The sequence below is a fragment of the Anguilla anguilla genome, chromosome 3 (genome assembly GCF_013347855.1).
Source record: "Anguilla anguilla isolate fAngAng1 chromosome 3, fAngAng1.pri, whole genome shotgun sequence".
NCBI classification, from domain to species: Eukaryota; Metazoa; Chordata; class Actinopteri; order Anguilliformes; family Anguillidae; genus Anguilla; species Anguilla anguilla.
This window is the reverse complement of record NC_049203.1, coordinates 26297922-26316908: the sequence shown is the minus strand read 5'-3', so window position 1 is coordinate 26316908 and position 18987 is coordinate 26297922. Positions and strand designations below refer to the sequence as shown.

Here is an 18987-nt window from a genome sequence, read left to right as displayed (position 1 = left end):
AAGAGTTTAAGAAATATTGGGTTGGTAAATGCTATGCCATTCCTGCTTCAAACATTTCAACATCGCAATCAGTTGGTTTTCAGAAAACCCAGCTTAATGTACGCTAGTTTCAGCTGCACTTAATTAAATATTAAGAGGGAGTGGTGCAATCTCTAAACTTTTAAATTAAGATTTTATTTTGTTACAAAGGGATTCTAACAGATGAGTGAGAGACATAAATGACCTGGCTTTGATCAAGAAAACCCAGAAAGAGCAAAGCTTAATTCCACAGGAGGTCTTCTATTGGCCATGTAATTTAACAAAGTGTTCTGTTAAAGTTCAGTGCAGTCAGTTAAGAAATAAAAGGAATAAGAACATCTATCATTCATCAAAGAGAAAATAGCACGGGTTCTGTGCTAAATAAGGGCACTGTTGCTAAAGGACTTAAGTGGATCGTATTTAGACGGTGTCAGCAGGTTTTGCCTGCACGGCCAGTGGTATTTGAATCCAGGTCAGGGGTCAGGGGACGAGAAGGTCAACCCAAACAGCAGCTAGCTAGGCTATCTAGTGGCAAGTTTTTTTTTCTACTCCCTGTAGGAAAATGTTCTATTCTCTGGCCCAGTTCCGAGGGCAACTGCACATATTTCACAGCAGGAAGAGAACTCTGGGGAGGGGGGGTGGCCTGTGTGGACAGGGGTGGCTGTGGTGATAGACATCAGACACCAGGGCTTACCCCCAGTCCAGGGACTCCGGAAACATTCCGAGCTCTAAGCTGCTCAATGAGCTTTTCCTAAGTAGAGGTCCTCGAGATCCCTACGAGAGGACAAGATTGAGCACTCGCTCTTTAGCACAGACCTCTGATTAAAGCTGACAGCACCAAGCCACCTCTGACCTTAACCTCCCCCCCAAAGTCCCACTCCAAGATCAGTGGTTAGCATTAGCATTAGCCATGGCAGCCAAGAAAAAAAAGAGGGAACAGAGAGCGAATCGCAGGCTGCTAGCGGAGGGCTGGCCCTTTAACCGTTTTTTCCCCCTTTCCATGAACGTCAGGAATCATTTTGATCTGCAGATTAATGTGTTCTCCCACATGATAGAGAGGAAGATGCAGTGTGCAATTTAATGCCAGAGATTGTGCGGTGGTGGTGCTGCTGGGGGAGGGATTTCCCTGGCTCTCCTTTTATTATCCCGGATATAAACGCTCCATTTTCATTAGGTGGGAGGGAGGACCTGTATTTTTGCCCCCTAATGGCGCTGATACTTTTCATGACATGCAAACTGTGGAAGCTAGAATACCTGCCCTAAAACATTAATTAAAGTATCACAGTTGCACATTTTAAAAAGGAAGGGAATATGATTGTTTTTTCAACATACTGCCTTCATCGGTGAAATGCTGATGAAGAACATAATACACATAACACCATTTCACCAGTGATGGCAAACCATTTAAAATCCAAAACACACCAAAGCATTTAAAATCTAAAACCTTTACCTGCAGATCTTTTCTGAAAGTGGCTACTATACGCCTGTACACAGCATGACATCACCATTGCACGTTCATTTACACAATTTACCCCAGCTTTACATACATCCTAACTTGAATATCACTCTCATGTTCATTCTGAATTCTTGTCTTCAGCTGAATTCTGTGGCATACCATTGACTGCTCCGCATTATTCTGTGTAGCATCTTAATCAATGAGAATAATAGAGGTACATCAGATAACATTAAAGTAACAGGCTCTGAAATCCAAAGCCGAAGATACAGAACCTAGAAGATGTTGTTTTTATAACTTACAAGTAACAGAAAAGCATGTGAAAGAGTGAACAATGAAAAATAGCACTTGAGAAGGATTTTTCAGCATGCCTGTGTTTAATCATTTTCAAAAATATGCACCAAATTTATTGGACATATTAAATGATCACAAAATTCTTCAAATGTATCACTTAAAGGTAGAAACAGATACATATGAACTAATTAACATACTGTATCAATGTTCATACTTCAAAGTTCAATGTACTGATGTACCTCTATAACTCTCATTGATTAAAATTCCATACAGAATGGCATTAGTGTTGAAATCAAAGTTTTATGTATTGTTGATTTATATGTTAATATTCATCTGTATTGTCCACAAGAAATTACATTTACAGTCTTCTTAAAAATACAATATGGTACTGAGTAAAGAACATTACAAATGATATCCATATCCTGACAATACGAAATAATTTCCATGCAGTAAGGACATTTCTGTGCAGAACAGACTTACTGGCTTCTAACTTTCAAACTGATGCGCAATTGTCAAACTAGGAACAGGATATTCTTAGGCTATGGTTATGAAAAAAAAAAAATGTATATCTGATTTTTTGACCTGCTGTCCACCCTAATTTTAACAAGTGATCCATATCTGATCCGCTGTAGGTAAGAGTATCTGCTAAAAATGCCTGTAATGTAATGTAAATGCCTGTAATGATTAATGTGCTTAGACTGTGGTTGCACTCCGAAATTATTTAATTTATTTATTTCAGAGAGACAGTGCGCAGCCATTTGGCTGCACCAGAATTATCTACAAAGCTACATTTCATTTGTTATCATTTTTCACATGATATCCAAGAACAAATCATCGGAGATCTAGTAGTGCACCTCAGCGACTTATTGGTAGGAAGGCAGAAGCCAGCAACAAACAAACCATGCCTTACAAATGGCCTTTTATTTTTCTCTGGCTGCTACATCACGACCTGTGGTAGAGGCACTCTATTACAAGATTAAATTGTTTTCATAACTTCCTTCCAATTTTGTGCAGAGGCAACACCCCACAATGCAATTGGGCACGTTATTTTGGCACAACCAGCCGAGCACTTCCCCTCCATTTTTAGGGAAACGATTATGTCATTCACCTCTGATGTGATATTCCTTGCAAAGAAATGAAAGAAACATACACTGATGCAAAGAATATCCGGCCCAAACATAGAGACACAAGCTGAATGCAAGCTGAAATGAAATGTACACACGAGCAAGCTATAAATCAGAAGTGAAAAGGTCCTATTTTGGGCAGCTATTCTGAGCAATAAAACAAATGTCTGTGCAGACAGAAAGAAAGAAAAAAAAAACACTCCAGAAGGCAATGAATCCATTTTTTTCTGTCACAATTTAAAGTTGAAAAAGAAAATGTAAAACTTTAATGGTGCTTAGCACAAACAAAAACTCATCCAGGTATAATGCAATTCTAGGGTAGGCACAGTCATGATGGTGCTTTCTGAGTTCCAGATCAGGAATTAGCTTAATACTCTGAATTATGATTTCTTTTTATAAAAACAAGGGCATAATTTAAAACACCAGCCCAACAATCTGCTTGCTGGTATTTCCATTTTAGTGTCTACAGCATGTGTCATATAAAATAGGCCCAGGACATTTTATCAGACAAGTAAGCTTGTCTCATTAGCCAACTGGCAATGTGGAGGCCTTTATAGATACCACTGGTAAAAGTGTTCTTAAGATTGCCATGAATAATGCCTATATTTTTGCTGTTAGAAAAACATGTAGGCAATTTTTGACTATATCATGCTTTCTTAGCACTAGTGAGCTTCTCTGTATTATGACCAATGTGGGATTCTTCCCTCTGAACCAGGAAGATACCCGCACTAGTCAGCACTAAATAAACTAACATTATGTGATAATCTATATTTTAAGATAGTGTGGGGGTAGCCAAGATGAACACTTTTTGGTGTCAGTAGTCTTTGAATTTTATATAAACATGAAAGCATTAAGCACACTAAAATAGCTGATAAAACAGAAAAAGCTGTTTCTCATAAGAAAAGCTAGGGAGTACAATGGTATATCATAATACATAGACAATACAAAATAAAGAACATAACTTGGAGAATCTGTAAGTATTCAGTTACAAATAGACAACACATGTTTAACCAACGAAATGAATACAGAGAAGCCTAAAATAATCACATAGAGAATCACTAGGTGCTTTCAATGCTTGGGCCATTCAACAATATAATAATAAATTAAACACAGGGTTTTCATTCTCTAAGTAATACAATATGAATGGTCTGAAAATGTATGAAAAATTGATAGGTCATTTTTCAGGGAAAATCTTTCTCAGCTCTAGTTTGTCAGCATATTTCTTAGAAAGTGTAGTCCAGTGCAGTTGTCAAAACAGATCTGATTTTTGAAGCTTAAGTTGGATTCAGAACGAGGATAAAGATTTGATCTGCAGACCCCCCACAATATAACGCAAGGAATTCATGGGTCAGCATATGTTTCCATTATAAGTGAAAAAGAACAAGGAGATGACATTCAACACACACACACACATACTCACAGACACAGAAACACACACACACACATACTCACAGACACAGAAACACACACACACACACACACACACACACACTAACACGCACTGTATTTTCCTTTCATATTCAAAAGGTTAATTCATCACACTCACAGTCTCTGTTGCCCCCGTTCAGTGCTTAAACCCCTAAGATTTTCTCACTGTCCTTGCCCTTTGGTGACCCCTTTTCTAAAAGGGGTACAGCAAGGTTAAGTGTTTCATGCAGAAGAGTATATTATGCAAAAACCGGGAAATTACCTTCTGACAGAAAGCAGACTAACAAACTGCCAAAAAAAAAATAGTAATGGAGTTCATATTATATAAAGATAACAACAGATTGTCCTTACAATAGATGGTGAGCTTTCCTGGCAATTGATTGTGAGCTTTGTCTTTATCGATTATGATTATCGACAGGGCTACAAATTCACCTTTAAGCTGACTAATAAGACTATGAAAGATATAGGCCCCACTCTGGCATTCCAGTTTATAGTTTAGCCATTTATTTTAAAGTGTTCAAAGGCATTGGCGGTCTTTGAACACATGGAGAAATACTTGGGAATATTGCATTTTAAAAATTGCAACAGTGATGACGTCATAGCTGGAACATTGCCAAAACGTGGTGGACGGGTGAAAATTGTTTTCATGTTGTCTCATCCCCATACAAGAAAACATACGAGAGTACAGAGTATAGAAATACACACAAGTTCATTATTACACATTTAGGTACTGTACCGCATTGTGTGACAATGTTTTTGCATTATTTTTTTAATCTGATAGCAATGTTTCATCTTAAACCCTCATAAGGGGCTCGTTTATATGCTTTATAATGGACAAAAAGCATTTTATTCAATTTTGGAGAGATTTTGGATATGTTTCTGGACACCTAGCTATTTTAGACCACTGTACTGACTGAAAGCTTGTAATTCCCATTTGAAAATTATGCAACAGTGATTTTCTTGAGTCAAAACAGTTGATTTGTAGTGAAATACATGGATATGTTATGATTTACAGCAATGCATAATTTAGACATTTTGGATAGATTTGGAGATGCTGGGTACACTGCTTAGTTTTTGCTTCATACATCTATAGTAGTTCTACATATCCACCCTTAGATTTTATGAACTTGTGGTCAAGACGTTTTTGACCTAGCACATGTATAGTTTAACCTCCTGCATATATTCAATCTCGCAGTATTTCATTGCAAACTTAAAAAGTGCAAATTTATTTTGGATTTTTTGTCAAAACAATTGCATTTGTGGCACTTTATTTCTTCCAAAATTATGAATATAAACTAATCTGTGTTAGTATTGTAAATTGTACAAATGTCTTGCTTCATTTAAGCCATTTTTCAAGTCTCTGTGGTGTTCACGTCTGGAGTTATAAAGCTTTAAATAGGGTACCCCCTAAATGGGCAAGGATTGGCAAAATTTGGCTTGTGCCTTAAGAGGTTAAACAACCAGGAACTGAAGATTGCTGCAGTACAAGCCTGGCAGAGCATCTTCAGGGAAGATACCCAGCATCTGGTGAAGTCTACTTTAGGCAATCATTGAATAAAAAGGATTTGCAAATGTGTTTATGATTATTATGTTAATTGTATGTTATGTTATTTAGTTCAATTAGTTATGGTCCTCTAAAATTGGGGGGGGGGGGGGGGGGGGGGGTGCATAAGTACATCTGAAGTAGTTAGGCATGGTTTATTTCGCAAAACATTAGCCAACTATTCCTTTGCTATCTAACCTGAGTGATGAGTTTGTATCCACAGTGATTTGTTCAAGGACTACATTAAGGCTCATAAATCAAAAGCAAAGAAGAACAATAAAATACGGAAGACACGATGAACAAGGAAGTAGTGTTCGTCCAACACTAATTTTAAATACTAATTTTGTCTTGAAGTGCTTTTCACTGGGATCTTTACCATTATTTTTATTAGGAGAGTAATTGTATAGTAAAGTACCATATCTTCATTTTTTTGCTCATTGTAAGCCATTAGAATTTTATTTTACAACCAAAATTACTGAGCGGGCCTTTAAAGGAAATCAGCACTACAATGATTATGTTCTGATGTATGGCCCTTCTGGCATGTCCTTATAAAAGTATGGTCATTTTAGAATGAGTCACGGGCACAGAATATGCATAAAATATATTTCATTAACATTATATTTGCATGTAATGAGATGCACTAATTAAACTTTCACTGATTAAATTAAGCATAATCACAGACATTTGACAATTCCAGATTGGCTGAATTTAAAAGAAGACCATGCTGTGCAAATGTAAGTCCCTCTTCAAATCAATGTGTCTCTGCTAAGCTTTGAGTCTTTCTCTACCTCTCCATTTTGCCACCTTTTCCTTCTGCAGAATGAGACTATAATTGGTGTCTCTTTGTTCTCTTTTGTCAGCTTGAATGTAACTTCAATTAGGTGCACATTAACTCCAATATTTGTGATCTGGGATGTTTTCTTGGTTTTCTTTTTCAACCTGTCCTGAATCATTGCACGTATTTATGCTGGTGACAGAACAGGTGTTTTGTCTTTGTATTACTGTGCTTCCATTCTGCTGGTTTTGGGAATGAGCATTTTCAACCAGCCAATTTTCAAATTAAGAAAGTGCTGCAGAATGGGTTGGAGCGATGTGATACAAATTACATTTTTAAATTTCGTTTTCTAATCATAAGTGCAATATGATAAAATTCAGCAAACTCAAATATAACCCTCTTTATGCATGGTAAAATGTTCAGTATTAGCTGAGAGTTTTTTTTTTTTTTTTTACTATTAAATCAACTTAGAGTAACCCTTTCGGGCTCATACAAATTGGTAAAGGTGAATTAACACTGAGCAATTTATTGTGTACGAACAAACCTGCACACATTGCAAAAAAAACCAAAAAAACTCATGAATAAATCAGAATCAGCTAAATAATCAAGAAAATAGACACATGAGAATATCTTAAGACCTGATTTAAAAGGGCCAGTTGAAACTGCACAATGGGTTTGGAACCGCACTATGAGTTTCACAGATGATGTACAAGAAAGCTGAAAGCTTGCCCCCTGATGTTTTTAAACAACTGTGAAGTAACGCCACGAACAAATGTGTTGCTGAACACAGAATGTAACTGGGAACACAAGGTTCAATCAGATCTTCCACGCACGAATGTCAAAGGCCAGGAATTTACAGGGCAGAATGAACACCTACAGTTCCTCTGAGAATTTGATAGGGAACGAGTGCAATGTCTTTCACAGTGGCTTAGCACTATTTTACAGCTTCATTACATTAAATTGTATCATTTTCATGATGCCTTTGGATGTTGCCATTATCAGAAAGTTACGCAAGTTGGGATCCAACTCCCACAGCATAAGAAAGTAGAATATCTTACATATCTCAGCAGTCCAATCAGTGTTGTCACACATGATGTCACCAGCCTTAGCATAATGCAATAGAACTCTTCGACCCCCTACACATGATAAATAAGCCCCTACACCTGCATTCTCATTACACTGAGTCTGTTGAACTGCATGTTTTCCCCCTAAGAGTATCTTCTCTGGAAACACTCTTTAGCATTCACAGGGCCAGGATTTATGGAGATGAGGACCAAAAAAGAAACAAGCTCTTCAGTGTCTTCTCCAAAGTTGCTTTGCCAGCACTTAGCTATTTTAGTCTCAAACCAGCAGGGGGGGCTGTGGTCGGTGTGGACTTTTCTCCTTTCTGGAAACCGATGCTATGTACTGATGACACAGAGAAGTTTCTGTTCTGATGATTCATCAGAACCAGCAATGGAGCAGGTGAAGCTACGCCCAGGCTACCGGCTGTATTGTCCCCCCCTTCCATAAAACACCTTTCGGACTGAGCTGCTTCCAGGCGCAAGCAATGTGAATCCACATCATCTGTGTATTATAACAAAGCAAACACCCCCCTCCCCACCCCAGGTAAATAAATAAACATTACCCCCCTGACAGCAAGCATGCCTGTGAGGGGGCTGTGTGAAATAAAAGCTGCTGCTCAGCTCCAGTGAAGATGAGCTGCAGGGGCCAAGTTTTTGGCACAGAATGCACCAATATATGCTATGAGAGTAAAAAGCCTGGGCTCTATTCCTACAGGAAAACTCTTTGTTTTCCACTGCTGGGGGTTTGGGCCTAGTTGTGCATTTGTCATTGGCAACATTTGTGAGGAAGCGCATCTTTAGGAATACTGTGTAAGATATATGGACCTGCCACAGTTCGAAAAGCAGTCTGCCCTCACATAAATAGAACATCCTGCAATATTTTGTTAAGACATTTTCATAAATGTATTGCAATACATGAAATAATTAGCATATTTACCCTGATATTGTGAAGTTTTGCAAAATCTTAATAATATATTCATTACAGGGTGCCAAATGGACAACAGACTTTAGAGGAAATAATGATTAGCTAAGGAGACCTTAAAGAGTGTGGGACTGAGGATAACAATGGACTGAATATCCAAGTTCTGATTGACAGAATAAAAATATTGAGAGCGAGAGTAAGAGTGCTTAAATTTTTCCTAAATATTTTATTCACTTAAGAAAAAAATTCTCTCTCAATATGAAATGCCCACTCACAACCGTAGGCACTGTATAAGCACTGACTCCGTACGTTTCTCAGGACAACACACTACTGTGGGCCTCCCCCATAACTCTTGCCCAACCCAGCTACAGAATAAGTTTACCCTATGGCCCACAAGCTTGGCTAATTACTGCTCCAGGGAGGGTCACAGAATTGGCGAAGATAGGCTGCAGGCACCCGATCAACCAGAGGAGGCGCTGTTGTCAGACGCGGTAAGGATTTCCCTGCTGTGATAACCGAATCCCTCCCAAACTTGCGAGAGGCCGTATCTCGCATAGGCCCATGGGACTGCTGATCACGGTTGGCACTGGATCAGCCAGGATACCGTCCAATCCATGTGATGCAGGACTAAGAACAAGTGCCTGAGCCGGGTGTACCACCAGGGAGTCACCTCACCTTGCTTTCATCACAAGGATTAAGGGACTTGTTCTTATTCGGGACAAGCTCTTCTAAAACCAGTCTGTAAGTAAGCCACATATAACTGTCCCTTACAGAAGTGGAATATACTACACTATACTGAAATAAATTACATCTTTTTTAAAAAAAAACATTGCAGTGGAATACATTTATTATTATATTTTTCACATGTAAAAGGTCATATACTTACAGTATTTTCAGTATATTCCTTTTCTGTAAAGGCTACCCAACATGTGAATGTGAACTAATCGTGGACAGAGCGGCATTATGAGGAGCATTGAGCCCTGTGTGATATGTTTTCAAAGCAATGGCATCTCCCATTTCACGCATTTCCTGTTTGACGGAGTGAGGGAGTTCCCATGCAAGACTTGCGCATGCAGGGCCTGCAGAAACACAGCAGCGAAGTAGAGGAGAAGCAAAAAGGCAAAAGGATGATTTATTAATCTCCCCTCAGCGCCTTGGGGAGGAAGCAGCAACACAAGCTTTGCTGTGTCTGTACATCGGCAGGCTGCAGAAATCATGCGAACTAGTTACACAGCAGCAGGCCAAGATACTGACAAAAATTTCATCAAAAAGGTAAAAAAACATAGATTGGAAGGAAATGGAAGGATAGATAAGTAGATAGACTGCTAGATTTAAAGATACCCTCCAGGAATGAGAATATTTTCCAAAATAGTGAAATAAAATATATTTTAGACATAGTGACACGTTGAAATGTACGGGCAAATGTACAAATTATTTTCACTTTCAGATACAGCAATACATATTTTTCCCACGGCGCGCAGGAACTGCCGCCGTGGGCTATGCATGGAAAATTGTGGTCACTCACTCACTCACTCACGACCTTTGAGGGACGTTTTGTGGGACGCAGGCGCAGGTGGTGCCAGCTAAAATGTGTCGGCGGAAGTGAGTTGCGCCATGGGTCTGGACGGTTACGTGCTTGTTAAGGAATACATTGTTCTGAAATATATTTATCATTTTGTTTTTCCCAAAAGTCCACATATTTACAATAAATTCTGTGAAGGAACATTACAGAAGTTAAGGATAAGAACAGAGATGGCATGAAAAGTAAAATGCTTGGTGTCAATCCAATACTACCAGTCCACAAGGGATGCAAATATTCTCTATCAATGCAAAATGGTCTATCATAGTTGATTTAGTAGGTGGGCAAGAAGTAAAATCCCTACAGACTGCACTATTGACTTTTTAAATGGATTTTTAATCAAGCGCGGGCATGATCCATAAACACAGACAAAGGGAGAGAAGACATCTCCAGGCAGGGATGCCTGTGCCATCTCCAGTGGACGGAGAGCTCTGTGAAAGGCCACAAACACAGGAGAGAAAGGCAGGGTCAATGCAGAGAGGGGAGGAGCGGGCAATGGCGGGCTTCCAGAGAATAAATAGGATTTCGCCAGCGCTAACAGACGTAGCATGCATTCTACCCGGGGCAGACTGGCGGAGACCTGCCCTATCCTAGAGACAAGCATAAAGGCCTTATATAATATAAAAGTGGAGTGTAAAAATCTATAAAGTACAGTAACTAAGCAACACAGAGCTGGGAAGATGATTTCGCTGTGCGCTGTAAAGCTGCAGAGGGAAAGGGTCTAAGAGCGAATGAAAGCTTGTGAGGAAGCCTTGGGATCGCTGTGGGCAACAGCCAGGAAGCAATTCAAAGATCCTGTGAGTCAAAAGGATTAAAGATAATTAAACTAAGGGGGCAAGAAAAAAAAAAGATTTTAGAGAAAGAGCAACCAGGTACTGAAGCACAAACGATTCATCCCGTCAGCTGACTTCTAAAGTAGTCTCTCTGCAGCCCTTCAGGCCAAGCAAACATTAGGCTACCCACGTCAACGACTGCTGATCTGGCATTGCTTTTTTTTAGCTAACGATGGACAAGTTCTGCGTATCATCAGGAGAAAGATGATCTTAGATCAATACTGCTCATACGAGGACCTTTATGAATGCTGCCTTCAGTCTGGGTTGGGCACTCAAAACAGCTGAAACATACTTTATAGCAGAACCTGTGGCTTACGTTTAATGATTGCTTTGTCTGATAAAATTTGGAGGCCATGTCACCTGTTCAAGCAACATTCTATATCTTATTGCCCTTTAAAAACGTCGACTAATGTTAGTCTGGAATTGTATATATAAATAAATGAATACATTCATATATTCAAATATTTCAAAATAATTTACACATCATGACTAAGGCTGGGTGTTTGTCACAGAAATGATTGGCTGAATGTCGCAGAGCAGTCACTTTTTATTAATCTGGCTGGCGTTAGCTAAGTAAGAACACATCCAATTAAGAGCCTATTGCTTGCTACATAACTAATGCCACCAGCTCACCCACTCACAGGTTAGCACTTGGTCTACATGGCTGTCTCTTGGAACACTGACAGAAGCTAGAAAGCTAGTTTTAATTAGCAACTCGCAATTGAAAAAACATGTAAGCTTTTGATTAACTTTTTTTTATTATTCTTTTTTGTTGTTTTTACCCATGTAGTGTGAAATGAAACATCTCACTGGCTAAAAAAACATGAAAATTGTGATATTGTCTTGTTTACAGAAAACATCTGCATCATACAATAAGTCGAGGTATTGCCTCACCCCTCCTGATCTGAATATTATAATATTATAAGAGTGACAGCAGCATACAGTATGTAGCAACTGTCAACTAGCAGAGTTGGCTGACATCAGCCCACAGACTCCATGATCCAGGCCATGCTCTTTGAACAAGATGAAGTAATCGATTGCAAACGATTATCCAATCAGTGATTAGGTCCCGGCCTGCTCGTGTTGATTGACAGGAGGACTTAACCATTTTGAAAAGTCTCATTATGAAATTAAAAGGATAATTTGTGGATAAATACATTTGAGGATTTTGTTATTCCTTACAACTTATCATTGAGCTGACTGAAAGTCAGCCATCTCACAACAGGATCTGAGCAGCGCAGACAAACCAACCGAGTGATGTCACAACCTAGCTTACTCCAAGATGGCTGCACCTTAGTGCTAATAGCTGCTAAACAGCAGATGGCAAGCTGGGAGCTCAACTGGTGTGTGGCAAGAAGAAGGTGTTACGAGTGGAGTGTGATCTAATTCTTCCCACTGTTTAGTGGCTTTCCTCTGTGTGTGCTTCCAACAAACAGTACGATGTGGCTTTTTGGACTGTGTGCATAGAAATATCTCTGTGTTTGTGTGTGTGTGTGTGTGTGTGCACGTTTGTTTCAGAAGAACAATGTGATTTGGCTGTCTCTGCTGCAAAGTGACCCTAGCTGTGTGTGTGTGTGTGTGTGTGTGTGGAAGAACAGCGTGAGGCCTGTGTAAATATGCTGCCTCAGCTGTCTCCTCTCTGTCTCCTGTGTGAGCTCTGTGACACTGAGCCGCTGCTCTGACATCTGACTGACTCCTGAATAAGGCTGACAGTGACAATGACACAATACCCACGCTGGGGCCACCTGAGGGATGGTGGCTGTTGTGCTGCCACTTCAGAGAAACAGGGCTTCGAATTTCATTTAAAAGCCCACGTCATTGTGTTCATACAGAATATCATATCTGTATGACTGCAAAAACAAATGATTTCCACAGTATTTTCAAGTATCCTCAACAGAATCCATGCTTCACACATTTCAATGTGAATCTGAGTATCAAGAAAAACCAAGGAAATACATTACGTAGCTTGTTGGTAAACTAATTTGTAATTTGACAAGTCAGCGTGTTCAATATAATTACTGAATGGCATAATCAGACTTATTTTTAGGCAGTGTTTGGTGTGACTCCACAATAAATCTCTTCTCCAGTAATAGATTTGCTGCTCTTTGATATTCCTAGTCTTGCTTTCTATGACAGGGTTGTATGTCATGGCACAGTGAATGTGCTCTAGAAAAACTACTGGCAACTCAGAATGTTCCATTTTAATTGTTAGCTTGAAACTAAAATGAAAGAGAAAGACAGTGATGGTCGTTTCACATGTATGGTAAGATATGGGCAGGTACATTTATAACTTTCTGTTTTGTTAAAAGATAAATGGACATAAAAATAACCAAATAGACATAAAATATTCTGTGCAATAAAAATTGTGGAGATTTAGGGTGCACAAACTGAATGGAGAATGGAGACATTGAAAATATATTTGTTAAAAACATAAAAAGAGATTAATTATCGCATTATGTGCTAGGCAAAATAATGTTTTGATTCCACTCCAAATATCTGGAAAACAAGCTAACCATTGATGGCTATAGCTATTACCACACAGCAACTGTACCAAGGATGGAGCAACACATTCAAACCAATCTGGTCGACTTCAAGCAACAATAAACCATTTTGTACAATGAAATACAAAAAGGACGAGATATTTCAAAATGAAGAGCCATGCTCAGGCAGCAAAGTGAGAAAGAGCAGATTCCATCTTTGTATTAAAGCTGCGATTCCATCATTACTCACAGCTTCCAAACTTGAGTGGACAGGCATGGGCATCCATGGGGAAATCCTCTAACTGCATTGGACACTCAGCTGAGATGGTTAATCTGAAACAAAAATAGATCAACATTAGCATTACCATCATCATGCAAAATTATTCAAATCATCATCATTACCTTCATCATCATCAATATCACATTATTGGTATCATCATTATCATCGTATTCATATCGCCATCATTTGAATTGCTATCATCATCATCTTATTTTTCATTTTATCATTATTGCTTTCAATATTTTAATAATTGTCAGCATCATCACTATTATCATTGTTATCATCATTATTATCATCATCCTCATCATCACCACCACCACCAGAACCACTGCCGTACTGCAGTAATTCCCCAGATACACATAAGCACAATTCCAGCCTACGCAGGCAATGGCCCTGATTCAAAAAGAACAAGGTTATTTTTAGCACAAGGGCGCCCCCGTGTTGCGTAAAGCGATAATGCGCTCTCCGAGTCAGGAGCAAATCTTCCTTAAGCTCAGTGCGATTTTCCAGCATTGTCTATTCAAGTGCAGCAGACAGGAATGACACAAACATTTATCCCAGTCAATCCAGTCACCCAGGCATCTCCGTCCTCTAATCCTTGGAGAGAGTGCATGTTGGCACTTTGTGTACATTTTGTTTGCATCAGTGTTAACATTTTCGTGCTAGCAGAATGCATTACAGTCAGACCGAGCAAGCTCCTCTGCACTGATAAGGGAGAGAACCAGTCAAATCTTATTCCTATATTGCCATCTTGTGGACCTTTAAATATTACACCCTTCCTTTAATCTATTTTCTTGCGGGTCTGCAAGTATATCTGTACTTTCACATATTAAGAATTTAATTAACACATGGGGGAGAAAATCCAGATCCATTTGCTTGTTAAAACTAAGTGATCAAAGCAGAATCAAACAGACAATGTTATAGACCATGTGCAATCATTTTTGAAGCATTTGAAGTGTTCATTTGAAGTTGTTCAACTAGATCAACTTATAGATACATATAAATGTATACTTTAAAGCCTATTAACAAAAAAGTTAATAAAAAAAAAGTGAATTCATCATGTCATCTCATCATGAACACAAGTGCAAGATGTCTGATGGCATCCATTCTCTGTTGATATTCAATTGAATTTCACTTCTGATCAATAAGCAGTCATGATGCTGATTAGGTAAAATAATTTTAATGATCACGTTAATTATCCAGGAGCCTTCACCTCCCAATGATCAATATCAAATCATTCTATCATGGGCAATCTAAAAGCCTACAGGATAAAATTTACATTGAATAAAATGCATTTAATGTCACAGTGTATTTATTTTGTTCTTAGCTAATAATATAGCAATTCTTTTTTAATTGCATAGGGCCTAAAAAATGATTATGAGAACATTTTCAGATAGAGGAGTGTTTTTCAGCTCCAATTCCTGTTGGGACAAAGGGCTTATGTTTTCTTTCACCTCAGCACATAATTACCTAATTGAATCAATCAGTTGTTTTATTGGATTTATATAACGAAGTTCCTTGCCGTAGAGAACCAGGAGTCCAGGATCTAAATCAAGTCTGACACTGACTGACACAAAGGATAATTATGAGAACACCTACATTGTCTGATTGCTATTTTAAGTACAGGTATTTACTGTAGCAAGGCCAACATATTAAATAAGTGCTTAACTCAATATGCATCGATGTTCACTAAATATATAAATATATCAGACCTGGGTTAAATACACATTTCCAATATTTCTAATATTTCACTGCCTTTTAAATACTGTTTATTAGAATTATTTGAGAAACGATTTACACATATTAAGTATTTGATTATTGTATGTATTTTTACTCTAAATATTTCTTTGGATGTATTTCAAAGCAATTAAATATTTGAAACAAGGTATGTACAGTTATTCAGTATTTCATCACAAAGATGTATTGCAAATACTCTCAGTACCATTAAGACTTCAATAACCATGTGGGGTCAGGTCTGATTCCAGGGTGATTTTAAATGCAAAGGGATGTCACTAACTCAGTCACCCACTCAGTGACTAGTTCACTCACTGTGTCCTTATTAAAAATACATTTCATCAGTGCATTTGGCCATTTGAAATTTCATGTATTTTACAACAATGATGTTCTGGACATTATTGACTCCCCACTTATTCCTTATGGAAATTCCATTGTCACCTTGTTCATCTTCAATAAATGCAGTACAAACTCTAAAGTTTAACGTCTCCAACAACAATTGCACTCGGGACGCTCGCAAATGTGTGTGATTATGTTTTAAAAGTTTTATTTAATGGTGTTTCATGGCCTCTACCCCGAGGTTCCGCCAGTCATTTTGTATTGAAATTCTTCACCAACTATTATTATTTATTGACTGTGCTCATTGTATTGTATCAAATGAAGCACTTACTAAAGTAAATATTTTACAACAAGATGACAATTTCATAATTGAATTTGCTAGTACCATAAAGATTCAAATGCTAATAAAGGTTGGCCATACTATCTGTATAAAATATAAAGCATAATGCAAATCAATTGTATATAGATAAATTCGAACTGGCACTTTACATAGCAATGTTAATTGCCTGATTAATGCCATTTCTGTCATTGGGCTATGACATTTCTTCCCCTGGCAATGGGTGGACCCCACACAGGCTGCTACATTCTTGGGTACTGTATTAGAGGAAAGCATTTGAAATTATTTTAAAATATTATTATTTGAAAAGTATTTGAATGACGTATATGAAGATACTTAAAATAGTTCATATTTGTGTCTTTGGAGTAATATATGACTTAATTATTTGAATAATTTGAAATACCTCAAATGCATCAAAAAAGTATTTCAAAGAAAAACTATTTAACTAGTTTTTTTAACCAAGGTGTGATATATATATATATATATATATTATATATGTTCCTTTACTCCAAATGAACATACATATGTACATGTATATACATATTACCTACTAAATTTCAATGTTACTAAATTCATATTTGAATTGCAAAGCATACTCCATTCATCCTTAACTGAATTTAATAAAAACATGACTGCTCAATATCTCCTTCTAGTGAACTAACATGGTAAATACCACCTTTGCATGGGGACCTTCCTAAAACACAGAACCTTCCTAAAAACTTTAAAAGCTATAGTGACTCCATACACCTATATTTCCATCTGTCAGGTTCATTTTCCTTACAATACTGTAAACATCACTGTATTGTAATTCCATGTACAACAATGTTTATGCTGCACACAGATATACAATTATTCATACTTAATTGTACAGAAGAACACAATTTTACTTCCTGTCAACAGCATAGCCAGAAATATGGAAAATACACAACTCTGACACGTTTGGACAACACGCACACACAAACAAACATGCATGCACACACAAACACACACAACAAACACACAAACACACACACACACACACACACACATATTGTGAGCTCCATAATATTTGGGGCATATTTCTTTCATGATTCTATGCATTCTGCAATTTTAGATTTGCAATAAAAACATTCACGTGTGGTAAAAGTGCACATTCTCAGATTTTACTTAATGGTAATTTTAAACACTTAGAAATTACAGAACATTTTATTCATATTAATGTTATGTAAATGAAAGTACTCATGTTTAGTACTTTGTCGCATATCCTTCGCATGCAATGACTGTTTGTGACCCACAGACATCACAAGGTACTGAGTATCTTATCTGGTGATGCTCTGCCAGGTCTGTACTGTAGCCATATTCAGCTCCTGCTCCTTTCGGGGGCTAGCTGACTTCTAGTTTCTCTTCAGCACATGAGACGCATGTTCAGTGAACCAGTACCTGAGGCAGCCATATGAGTGGGGGGTGCTTTGGATCTTGGGCAAGTCATCTTGGCCTCCACACTTTGCTCTTGCCATTACTTTGATACAGGCGAATTTTGGTCTCATCTGTCCACAAGTCCTTTTCCAGATTTCAGCAGGCTCATTTAGGTACATCTTAGCAAGCTGTAATGTGGCCATCCTGTTTTTGCGGTTAACTTGTGGATTGCATCTTGCAGTAAAGTTCGGTGAGGTCTTCGTAGACAGCAGCACAGACTGACACATCCACGCCTGCCTACTGAATTTTGTTTCTGATCTGTCTTTCTTAATTATGTTTAGACACCTGTGCAACTATATGTCCCAAACATTACGGTGCCCTGAGATGGGGAGACTATGTATACAACGTTCTGTCATTTCTATATGGTGAAACCAAAACTTATAGCAATAGCCTTTAATAAAAGCCAAGAATCTGAACTTTAACCATATGTGAATCGTTTGATTACAAATCTAAAATTGTGGAGTCCAGAGCCAAATCAAGGAAAAAAATATGTATTTGTCCCAAACATTATGGAGCGCACTGTACACGCACACACACACACACACACACATAGGCTACAAATATGCCAGCGTGAAAAGAATCAAAGTACCAAATATGACATTTTTTAGTATGAAAAAATGAATGATTTCCACTTTAAGTAATGAACTGATAATTGACTTGGTAGTGTATGTATAGGCATACATTCAGAATGAAAATGCATTTGTCAATGAAAAGTACTTTAGCAACATTTTAGTCCTGACGTAATTTAGCCACATTTAATGCCCTGCCTCCAGTAAATTCCATGGATATAAAATACTTCATAACATACTCAGAGTATTTGTGACCATATTTCAGTTGTGACAGTGCATGTCCCTTTTACATGAGTGAACACTGCTTCACATGTGCATAGAGCAATGTCCAGCTGCAGTGTGAACGTCACTGTCACAAAGCAGCTTTACTTTTCTGAAGACAATATAGACATTAAAAAATAATATAAAACCTGAATTAGCTTTATGCAAAAACTCATAGCTTTGTTGTTTAAACTTAGTTAAACTATGTTGATTTAAATAACTATAAGTAATAGGGCAATGTAACAGCATGCATTTGTTTGGGCATACTATTTCATTTAAACAGGAGCCATTACAGCTATCCAGCCTGAGTAAACTGCATATGTGTTCATCTTTGCCATGAATATTGTGCAATACCAGCATAGAGAATGACGAGTACATGTGTCCACAATTTTATATAATGTTGATAAAAACTTGCAGTGTTTCATTGCAAATAAAAATAATTTCATTACTCGCCTACAGGCAGTTGAGCAGAACTGGCTATAAATGAAGGTATTGAACA

The 18987-nt window shown here is 37.9% G+C and overlaps 1 protein-coding gene across 5 annotated transcripts in view; it reads right to left on the bottom strand.

Moving 5' to 3' along the window:
• Window positions 1–18987, bottom strand: part of gabra5 (gamma-aminobutyric acid type A receptor subunit alpha5) — a 56963-nt gene that overhangs the window by 12982 nt on the left and 24994 nt on the right. For all 5 annotated transcript variants that reach the window (XM_035410435.1, XM_035410431.1, XM_035410434.1 and 2 more), the window contains exon 6: window positions 13764–13846. In XM_035410435.1, coding sequence (XP_035266326.1) covers window positions 13764–13846 — 83 coding nt within the window. The remainder of the gene's footprint in view (window positions 1–13763; window positions 13847–18987) is intronic.